The sequence below is a fragment of the Globicephala melas genome, chromosome 11 (genome assembly GCF_963455315.2).
Source record: "Globicephala melas chromosome 11, mGloMel1.2, whole genome shotgun sequence".
Classification (NCBI taxonomy): Eukaryota; Metazoa; Chordata; class Mammalia; order Artiodactyla; family Delphinidae; genus Globicephala; species Globicephala melas.
Window position 1 is genome coordinate 71,361,297 of NC_083324.2, and position 10,461 is coordinate 71,371,757.

Sequence of the window (10,461 nt, forward strand, 5' to 3'; positions counted from 1 at the left end):
GTGGAGTTATTATTATTATTACTATTATTATTACTATTCTCATTTGACAGATAAGGAAAATGAGGCACGAATTAGGCACTGATCCATAGTCACCCAGCTGGTAAGGGCAGAGCCAGGCCTTGAACCCAGGCAAGCTGGCTTCTCTGGGTAAAAGCGTCCCGCCTGTTTCCTCTCCTCCCGTCCAGGTGCTGGAGGCCTGGCAGAAGGGTCCAAATCCGCCTGGAAGCCTGGGCCGTGCTGTTGCCGGGGGCGTGGCCTGTACCAGCACCGATGTCCTCTCTTGCATCCTGCACCTCCTGGGCCAGGGCTACGTGGAACGGCGGGATGACCGCCCCCAGATCCTGATGTATGCCAGCCCAGAGCCCATGGGGCCCTGCCGAGGTCAGGCAGAGGTCCCCTTATGTGGCAGCCAGACCTCCGAGACCTCCAAGCCTAGGTAGCCACCCCTAGCTCTGTCTCCTTACTGCCACGCAGGACGGACGGCACTGCAGTGACATGGGAGGGGTCGTAGTGCCAAAGTCAGACTCCCAGTGGAAAAATATTTCATTTCTTTCTTTGTCTAACACCATTTTCCCTGTCTCTGTTATCTCCCCCATTTTGCTAGTCTTCATTCCCCCTCCCAGCACTGTCTTCCCCTTCTTTGCCTCCTTCCCAAGCAGGGGCCTTGCTCTCCTCAGCCTCCTAAAGCCAGCCCTTAGGCAAGGGACCCAGACATGTAAACTCCTTTCTGGGTGTCTTTCATTCTAAGCAAAATTGAAATATTACGCAGATATGTATTGAGTCCTAACCATGCACGTTGCTCAGTGAAATATACAAATTCTAGCTTTCAGGAAGTCTGTTCTACAGAGGAATTTGCCGTAGGATTCCCCTAAGTAGCTGGCACCCCTAAAGCTTTTTACATCAACTCCAGTTCACCAGGAGTTGTTACGGCTCTATTTTTATGCCTGCTGTTCACACTGTGTGTCAAACAAGTTCTCTAGAGTAATCTTTCTCCAGCTTTCACATGCACACACGTTCAAATTCAGTTGAGCTCCCAACGACACTTAGGCTGCTGGTCCACAGACCGCACTTGGAGGCATAAAGCTGTAGATTGTTTCTCACCAGACACCCTGGTAGTGTTTTGGGCGGGACCTGCAGTAGGATTGTCCCATCCACTGTAGGTCAATTAGCATCGTGACCCCTGCCCACTAGATTCCTGTAGTGCCCCCAGTCATTGCAACTGCCAGCCCCCCCCCTTACAAATGCTCCTGTGGAGGCTGTGCTCCGACGGTTGGATGGTTATCCTCAGGTTGGTTAAGCAAGTGTGGATGGAGATGTGCAAGCGGGGACTGGGGGACCAGGGTGGGGTTCAGCTAGCAGGTTGGATAAGCAGGGCAGCGAGACTGACCGCTGACTCTTCTGTCCCTCAAGCCCGGAAGTTGTGGCTGCCCTGGCATCCCTACAGCTGCCTGCGGGCCGCACCATGAGCCCCCAGGAGGTGGAAGGGTTGATGGAGCACACGGTGAGGCAGGTGCAGGAGACGCTGAACCTAGAGCCAGACGTGGCTCAGCACCTTCTGGCTCATTCCCATTGGGGCGCCGAACAGCTGCTGCAGCGCTACAGCGATGACCCCGAGCCACTGCTGCTGGCGGCCGGGCTGTGCGTCCCCCAGGCCCAGGCTGCCCCTGCACGCCCGGACCACTGCCCTGTGTGTGTCAGCCCCCTGGAGCCCGACGACGACTTGCCCTCTCTGTGCTGCATGCACTACTGCTGTAAGGTAAGGCCCTGCCAGCTGCTCTCCTGCCCCGGCTCTCGCCCGACAGCACAACTCCTTGGGAACTTCTGGGCTTCGGCCCCAGCACTGCCATTTCCCATCCTGGGCAATGTTGAACGAGTCTCTTAGTCTCCCTTAAACTGGTTTTGTCATCGTAAGTGGCGCCTTGACACCCTGCAGGTTGTTAGGATCTGGCGGTACGTGTCAGTGGTTCTCTCTTTGCTGCATATTGTCATCACTGGGAGCTTTGAAAAATCCCGATGCTCAAACTATGGCCCAGACCAATTAGAATCTCTGAAGGTGAAACCCAGGCATCTGGAGTTTTAAGAGCTCCTCAGGTGATTCCAGTGTTCAGCCAAATTTGAGAACTGTAGGTAGGTAGGTAGGTAGGTAGGTAGGTAGGTAGATATACACACACATATACAGAATCAAGGTACTTTCTAAATGAAAAGTGTTATGAAATTGGTGATGACTGTAGTTTGTGGTTTCCTTATCACCATTCAAGGCTCTTTATCCCAGAACATCATCACTTATTTTTACCATATATACTCTCATTTAATATAAAAATAAGAAGGAATGGTTTAAACCAAAAAATAGCACAAAAGCAGAGGGCAGCATGAGAAGTCAGGCTGCTGGAAAGCTGAGGCAGAGAAGGCTGTAGATGGAGAGGGAGTAGTCCTCAGAGGGGGAGGGGCTGAGGCAGGAAGCCGGGTACTGAGTGCCTCATCTTCCCTGCCTCACAGCTTGTGGGACCGGTGTCCAAACCCATCTACTTAGCGGGATGAGCTCCCTTGTTGCCCTGAATTCTAGTCGCCTCTCTCAGCAGCGCTGCCCCAGTGGTGGGTGACCGGGGCTGTGTGCGTTTGCATGCGTGTGTACTTGTACTTTTTTCTCCTTCCCTTTTGCTTGGCTTCAGGTTACTCTTCTCACATAGTTGCCTCTGCTCCCTTTTTCCAGGTTCTTAATTATTTCCTTCACACTTTCACTTTTTCATTCAACTAATACTTGTCATGGACTTACTACGTGCACAGCTCTGGGTGCTGCGTGAGGGAGTGGGGAAACCCCAACTGGCAAGGACCCGAGAGCTAATACTAACCACAGCTAATATTTATGGGGGACTCACTCTGGGCCATTGTGCTGTTTTACACACATCATCTTGCTTAATTCCCAAAATAGTTCTGTGAGGTAGGTGAGCCAACTGGTGGGACAGCGGAAGGAGAGGCGATTTGGGAGGTGGACAGGGTCCCAGATGGGTTGGGTTGGTGGACAGTGGCCTTTAATTTATGGGAAGCCCTGGTGGGTTTTAAGCAGGGAGATGATATGATGTGATTTCCATTTTTGAAAAGATCACTTTTTGTGGAGAAAAGACTTGGATGGAACAAGAGTGGAAGTAGGGACACTGGTTTGGAGACTGTTGTACAGCTGGGTGGCAGCTGGGCCTAGGGACAGTGAAGAGGGGAGTGGACGGATTGGGGCGCATGTGGAGATGGAGCTGACAGGTTTTGGTGGCTTAGGACAAGGGAATCAAGGCAGTTCTGGGTTTTTTACCTGAGCATCTGGGAGGAGGGGATGTGTCATCTTCTACGGAGCTGGGGAAGATGTTTGGGCTGAAGGGCAGGTTTTTGAGGGGAAATTCCATCTGTTTGGGCCAAGTGAAGTCAGCTGCTTTTGCTTTGTTGGACACCTGAGTGGGACTGGGAAGCAGACAGTGGATCTTTGGATTTGGAATTAAGTGGAGAGGCCTGGCTGGCAACACCCAGGGAGAGAAGATCAGGCCCAAGCTGTACCCCGACCCTGTAGAGGTGAAGAGACGGGGAGCCGGAAAATGGGACTGAGGAAAAGCAGGCTGATGGCAGAGGTCCCAGCCAAAGGGGAGCCAGTGGCAGTGCAGGAGCGATCAGATGGGAAATCCTGGGGTCTGGAGCAGTCGGAGGTGGCTCCCCGGGGTGAGGCTTGAGTGGCAGAGGGCGGGAGGGGGAGTCCAGTCCACCCCTTGTGGGAGTAGAGTGGGCTCTGAACTGAGATGCTGGCCTTCGTCCTACAGGGCAGGGCTCCCACCCCATGGTGGTGACGGGCCCTCATGGCCTGTGTGCTTGCAAGCGTGGGGGTCTGAATTTGGAGAAATTTCCCCTGTATGATCTCAAAAATGCAAGAATTTTGCCTTCAACTTCGCAGTTTATCTGGGCTTGTTTCACTATAGAAAGGGTTGGTTTTGTTTAGTACTTTGAGTGAAAATAGTCCGGTGAAGTGTTTCTTATCCTGGAGCTTTGAAACCACCCGGGGGACTCTCCAGGGGTTGGACGCGTCATTTGGGGAAGCTCGGCCATTGGCTGTGTGAGGGAAAGGGTCGTTAACGGAGTCTTCTGGAGGCTCGGGTGCTCATGGTTTCAGGAGCATGGGGGAAGGAAGCGCACTGATGGGACCGGCTCCCGCGGCAGTTGAGGGGTGAGGGGATGATGGCCTGGGTTGGCGGGGGCAGTGACGTGGAAGCAAGAAAAAAATTCAGGAGTTGTGACAGTTCCAGCACTGAGGACTGGGGGAGCGGTGGGGTGGCTGATTAGGATTTGGGGGTGCAGCTGGCAAGGCTGCTTTGTGGAGGAGGCTGAGTCTGGGGAAGCGGGATCATCGAGACAGGCACTGAGGTGAGCAGTGGAGCCGGGAGGCGAGGCTGCAGCTGCGGCGCAGTGACCCTGGCCAGCCCCCCAGGCCTCCTTTCTTTCTGACCTTCTTGCTGTCTCCAAAGCTTTCTTAGAACTTGAATCTTCTCCTTTTTCCTGATTCTCTTTTCCCATTCCCTTCACATCCATCCCAACAATAATTATAATTACATTACCATGGCCTGCACATCCTCAAAGTGAACTGTAATTTGGGCCAATCTCAGGAAGACTCATGGAGGCCGGAAAGCTTAGGGTCAGTTTCCGGGTTGACGTAGAAGCAGGCTTGTCTCTGGCCTCGTGCGCCGTCGGGGAGGGGTGCTAGGTGAGTCACACTTGTGCTGCTCCCGCGCTGCCCCTGAGCGGCTGCTCCTGTGTCCCACCCAGTCTTGCTGGAAGGAGTACCTGACAACTCGAATTGAGCAGAACCTTGTGCTGAACTGCACCTGCCCCATTGCCGACTGCCCCGCCCAGCCCACGGGGGCCTTCATCCGCACCATCATCTCCTCGCCAGAGGTCATCTCCAAGGTACCGCCTCCTCGGAGAGGCTCCAGTGCACAGCCCCAGGGAGTGGGCTGACATGCAGTGTGCCGGGTGGAGGGGGCCCGGAGGTGTGGCATCCGGAGAGCCAGGCCCTCACCTCGTGGCACCTGCGTCCCCACAGTATGAGAAGGCCCTCCTGCGTGGCTACGTGGAGAGCTGTGCCAACCTGACCTGGTGCACCAACCCCCAGGGCTGCGACCGCATCCTGTGCCGCCAGGGCCTGGGCTGTGGGACCAGCTGCTCCAAGTGTGGCTGGGCCTCCTGCTTCAACTGTAGCTTCCCTGAGGTGGGTGCCCACCCTGGCTCTGCCCTGGAGCCGGGATCCGCACCTCTCCCTGCCACCCACAAGGACTCTTCCCTGTCTTCCCCACACTGCCGTCCTCCAGACCTGACCTCCCCCTCCCTCCCTGCAGTAAGGGGTGGGCTGCGTCCTCACTGCCCCTCCTGCTCTAGGCACACTACCCTGCCAGCTGTGGCCACATGTCTCAGTGGGTGGACGATGGTGGCTACTACGATGGCATGAGCGTGGAGGCCCAGAGCAAGCATCTGGCCAAGCTCATCTCCAAGCGCTGTCCCAGCTGTCAGGCTCCCATCGAGAAGAACGAGGGGTGTCTGCAGTAAGAAGGGGGTACTGTGGGCACCGGCAGGGTCGGGAAGCATGGGAGAGGGTGGGAGGCCTGGCGGAAGGAAGGGGCAGTGGGCCTACCCGAAAGCTCAGCAAACAAGGGCAGTTACTCAGCCACCTTCGCTGCACCCTCCAGAGTGTTCCCTGGATCTGAGTGTTCCTTCCCCCACTTTGAAGCCCACGCTGTATAGGGGAATTCAGAAGCCAGGGTGTGGTCAGTAAGGATTGGTAAGGTTGAGACTAAGAGGGCATGAGGGGGACCAGGGCATCTTCAGTGGTGAGTCCAGGCCCTGGGCATTCCTGGTGTGGCCCTGGCCAGAGGCAGGAGCCCTCTGACCAGCTAGCTTCCTCCACAGCATGACTTGTGCCAAATGCAACCATGGATTCTGCTGGCGCTGCCTCAAGTCCTGGAAGCCAAATCACAAAGACTATTACAACTGCTCTGCCATGGTAAGGGGCCGGCGCCGGAAGGAGGGGCAGAGGCCCAAGGGCAGTGAGGACGAGATGCTGCTGCAGGGCCTGGGCACAGACATCTCTGTGTCCCAAGCAGCCGAACGGCTGTTGGGGCGAAGGCTCAGTGGGGAGAAGACAGAAGCCACCTGGGCCTACGGGTGCTGAGAGTTCTATCTTGGGAGGTCTGTGCATGAAGACCTTCAGCTCCGGAGTCAGACGTCTCACACCGAGGTGGCTACAGGAGGCCGGGGCGGGCTGGGCGCTCCCAGGAAGCACCAGCCCAGAGCAGAGCAAGGACTCTGTCAGAGCCTGGCCCCACTGTGTACTCAGTTAACCTGTCCAGGCCTCAGCGCCCTTATCTGTAAAAGGGGATGGTAGTCTGACCTACGTCACAGTTATGAGAATTGAGTGAGAAAACCTGGGTAAAGCATCAGAAGGCCTCCATGAATGGCAGTTGGTCTGATTATTAACCTCATCCTGTCCTGCCAAGTACCCGACAGCCATCTCGACCTGTCTTTACCAGGTGAGCAAAGCAGCTCGCCAGGAGAAGCGGTTCCAGGACTATAACGAGAGGTGTACTTTCCATCACCAGGCCCGGGTGAGCAGCAGGGGAGACGGCTGGGTCGGTGAGGAGGTCAGAGGGCTGGGCCAGACGGCCGGGCAGAGGCTAGAGGTCCCAACGGGACGAGTGCTCTCCTGACTGGGTGGGGCTGCGCGTGCTGGCACTGACCACCTTCCCTGCGCAGGACTTTGCTGTGAACTTGCAGAACCGCGTGTCTGCCATCCACGAGGTGCCCCCGCCCAGATCCTTCACCTTCCTCAGCGACGCCTGCCGGGGTCTCGAGCAAGCTCGAAAGGTGTGGGGCGGGGCGGGGCGGGGGGGACGATGTGCCCAGGGGTCTGGTGGGCTGGGAGAGGGAGGAAGAAGCTGGCGGGAGGCGGCCTCAGCGGGATCGGCGGCCTGGGCTCCGCAGGTGCTGGCCTACGCCTGCGTGTACAGCTTCTACAACCAGGACACAGAGCACATGGACGTGGTGGAACAGCAGACCGAGGCCCTGGAGCTGCACACCAACGCCCTGCAGATCCTCCTGGGTGAGCCCCCTGCCCACTCAGTGCTCTCTCCTGCCCCCTCTCCCCCAGCACCCACCCCCGACACACAAACGGGTGGGTGACCAGAGCCAGCTGCCCACCTTTATTCTGTCCCCTTCCTGTCCTTCATAGCCTTATCACTGTTACAAAGTTCCGGTCCTCAGGTACACAGTACACAGCCCTTCACCCGACCTTTGCTTTGGTTACGACCTGTCCCCACCTCTAGGCGCTAGGCCCCAGTAGACGTGGGTGGCACATAGTGGGCGTCCAGTATGCATCTGTGGAAGGACGGGAAGAAGGGAGGGAGCCCCCGTGCCCTGCCCCCTCTGCAGAAGAGACCCTGCTGCGCTGCAGAGACCTGGGCTCCTCGCTGCGCCTCCTGCGGGCGGAGCACCTCAGCACGGGCCTGGAGCTGCTGCGGCGGATCCAGGAGCGGCTGCTGGCCATCCTGCAGCACTCCACCCAGGTAGCCGCCCACCCAGCCCGGCCGCCCTGGGGGATCCTGAAGGAAAGGCGTCAAGGGCAAATGGACCTGGCGTTCATCCCAGCTCCCAGGCCTGCCCCTTAGCCACCGGGCGTTTCCTGGAAAATGGAGTTGGTTATCCCAGATCAAGAGTATTTGGCCAGTTGCTTGCTCCCCAGAATCACTTGGGGAGCTTCTTCAGAAGATTCTTCGCAGATGGGGATTTAGAATCCTGGGACTTGGGGCAAGGGACTGGCATCCACTAGAATAGGGGATCTGAGGTTCTTTCTGCTCTAACACTCTGCTGTCGAGTCTAAACTAGGAATCCCACCCTCAGGGAGCTTGCGGACTGGTAGTAACTTGGGCAGAAAAGGCATGAACATACATGGGAAGTGGGGGTGGTGCCTCACCGCAGTATCCTGGGTCCCTGGAGACCACCTCTGAGTCACATTACACAGAGGCAGTGGCTTGTGGAGGGCGGTGCTGAGCGGGGGGCATTCCTGGCAGGGGCCGGGCCCCCCTTGGCCCTCAGAGGATGCTGGGTGAAGCGAGCCTGGGCACAGAGGCCCTGTGTCCTCTACTCTCCTGCTCCCCGCATCCTCCCGTTTCCTTTCCAGGATTTCCGGGTTGGTCTCCAGAGCCCATCATCAGAGGCCCGGGAGGCGAAAGGATCCAACGTGCCCGGCAGTCAGTGAGTGGAGGGGGCAGAGCCACGGAGGGGGCGTGGGAGGCGCCAGGCGTCCTCTGGGGCTGAGCGTGGCGCTCTCCCAGGCCCCAGGGCTCCTCGGGGCTGCAGGTGGAGGAGGAGGAGGACGACGACGACGAGGACGATGTGCCTGAGTGGCAGCAGGATGAGTTTGAAGAGGAGCTGGACAATGACAGCTTCTCCTATGATGAGGAGTCTGAGAACCTGGACCGAGAGACTTTCTTCTTTGGCGACGAGGAGGAAGACGACGAGGGCTACGATTGAGGGGTAGGATGCAGGGAGCGCTGGAGCCGCCAGAGTCCTGGGGCCACGGGCTCAGGAGTGCACCCTTCCCCCTGTCGTGAGGGTAGGCGGTTACCAGTGTCTGTGGCACCGTCTTCTGTTCACTGAATAAACTTCTTTTTTTCATATACTTCTCTGGAAGCAGACCAGACAGCTTCCTCAATGGGCCACTTCAACTTCCCCCTCCATCGCACACACCCAGCCCTCCTCCTCCCTTACTGTTTTCTTCAGGCGTCCAGACTTCCATCCTCAGAGAAAGCCCACGGCGGACCTGTGTGACTTACACCGAAAAAGGGAAATAAAGGTCCACGTGATAACAGGGCCAGGTACAGGCTGGCCCACTTGCCCCAGACCCAGCCCTGCATCAGAGACAGAGAGGAATGGCCACTCCCATGATCGATCAGCTTCCTCCACACTCCTGAGTGTTCCTGGGGGGAGCTTGAGGGCGTTAGGAAGTATCCTCGTCTTGGGGGTCTGTAGATCTTTAAAGGGTCTCTACATCTTGAAGTGAAGTGGGGTGTTAAGAGGATATTATGGGGGACCTGCCCCCACCCCACTCTCACACAGACGGAAAGTTAGAATTGTAAACGTGCCATGAATCTGGTACTGGGGCTAAGGGGTAGGAATGGTACTAGAGCAAGTCTGGGGTCAGGAGAATTTAATAAGCTGGGGTGAAGTCAAGTGGTGGGGTCAGGGGAGCAGCCACCGCTCAGGAGGATCCGCCGCCTCTGCCGCCTCGTAGCCCCACACCTGGACCTGCGAGCCTTCGGCTACTCCCCGGATCGTGTCCGAGAGCACTGGGAAGGAGGAGGGAGGTGAAGGTGGCTGCCTCCCACACTCCCCCCTCCCCTCCCTTTCCTGTCCCTTTTTGGGTGGGAAGGAGCGGAGGGTGGGGTCCTCAGAGAGCTGGGGAGGGAGGCAGGGGCGGCCACCCAGGGCTGGGGGTGCTCACTTTGGTCAGACTGCGGGCGGAACAGGCACAGGACTGGTTTACTGCGGGCCACGGCCCGGTCCAGCTCGTAGCCTATACCCAGAGAGGGCTGGGCCACTTCTACACAACCACTGGGAAGAAAGAGGAGACCAAGGCTCACTTGGGTTTGTAAGGGAGACATGAGAGTCTGGCTGTAGTGGGGAGGGAGCTCTAGAAAGTCCCTTCTAGGTGGGGAGGCCAGGCGTGTCCAGGGGATCTAAGACCCCAGGGGAGTTTGCAGGCAGAGGGGGGCGCCACTCACCCTCTGCCTGCTGCAGCCAGGCCGGGTCCTGCTCATGGATGAGCCTGTCGCCCCCAGCAGCCTCTTCTCCTGTGGTTGAGGGAAAGCTGGTCAAGGGCCCGCCCTGGTCCTCAGTTCCTCTCCTCTGATGTCGACCCCCTGCCCAGCCACACCCTGCTCATGGAAGCGGGGAGACAGAAGAGATGAGCTCCAAGGGCCCACCCAACACTAAGATTCCATGAAAATGAGTGAGGAAATGAAACAGCCCGAAAGAAAAATTTACTCCTGTGCAGGGGGATGTGTGATTAGGGCCAGGGGAGTGATACAGATGAGATGAAGGGAAGGAAGGACTAATTCACCGTGGGTCCGTGATTGGGGTGGAGAGAAGGAGGAATCGCATCCCAGGTGGGGGAAAGGCAGGCAGTAGCAAGAGGCTGGCCCCGTGCAGGGAAACTAGGGCCTCATAGGCTCTCAAACTGTGCTGGGTATGAGAACCACCCAAGAACCTGACCAAACTACAAAGACCCAGGTGTCGATGAGCCCAGGCCGATCTCCAGGTGATTCTCATAGCCAGGTAAGTTTGAGAACCAGTGCTGGAATGCAGAGTGTAACCAGTAGGGGTGTTGGCAAGCAAGGCAGGAGAGGCGCTGGGGTCACAGGGCAAGGAGCCCAGCTTTCCAGC

General features: G+C 57.4%; 1 protein-coding gene across 1 annotated transcript in view; it reads left to right on the forward strand.

Moving 5' to 3' along the window:
• CUL9 (cullin 9) overlaps positions 1-8,714 on the forward strand; it is a 38,217-nt gene extending 29,503 nt beyond the window's left edge. The window contains exons 30-41 of the mRNA XM_030870666.2: positions 186-436; positions 1,411-1,756; positions 4,795-4,935; positions 5,072-5,236; positions 5,404-5,567; positions 5,932-6,025; positions 6,552-6,626; positions 6,775-6,885; positions 7,003-7,120; positions 7,450-7,583; positions 8,198-8,271; positions 8,352-8,714. Of these exons, the coding sequence (XP_030726526.2) occupies positions 186-436; positions 1,411-1,756; positions 4,795-4,935; positions 5,072-5,236; positions 5,404-5,567; positions 5,932-6,025; positions 6,552-6,626; positions 6,775-6,885; positions 7,003-7,120; positions 7,450-7,583; positions 8,198-8,271; positions 8,352-8,550 (1,872 nt within the window). The 3' untranslated portion in view covers positions 8,551-8,714. The remainder of the gene's footprint in view (positions 1-185; positions 437-1,410; positions 1,757-4,794; positions 4,936-5,071; positions 5,237-5,403; positions 5,568-5,931; positions 6,026-6,551; positions 6,627-6,774; positions 6,886-7,002; positions 7,121-7,449; positions 7,584-8,197; positions 8,272-8,351) is intronic.
• Positions 8,715-10,461: the final 1,747 nt, after the last annotated feature.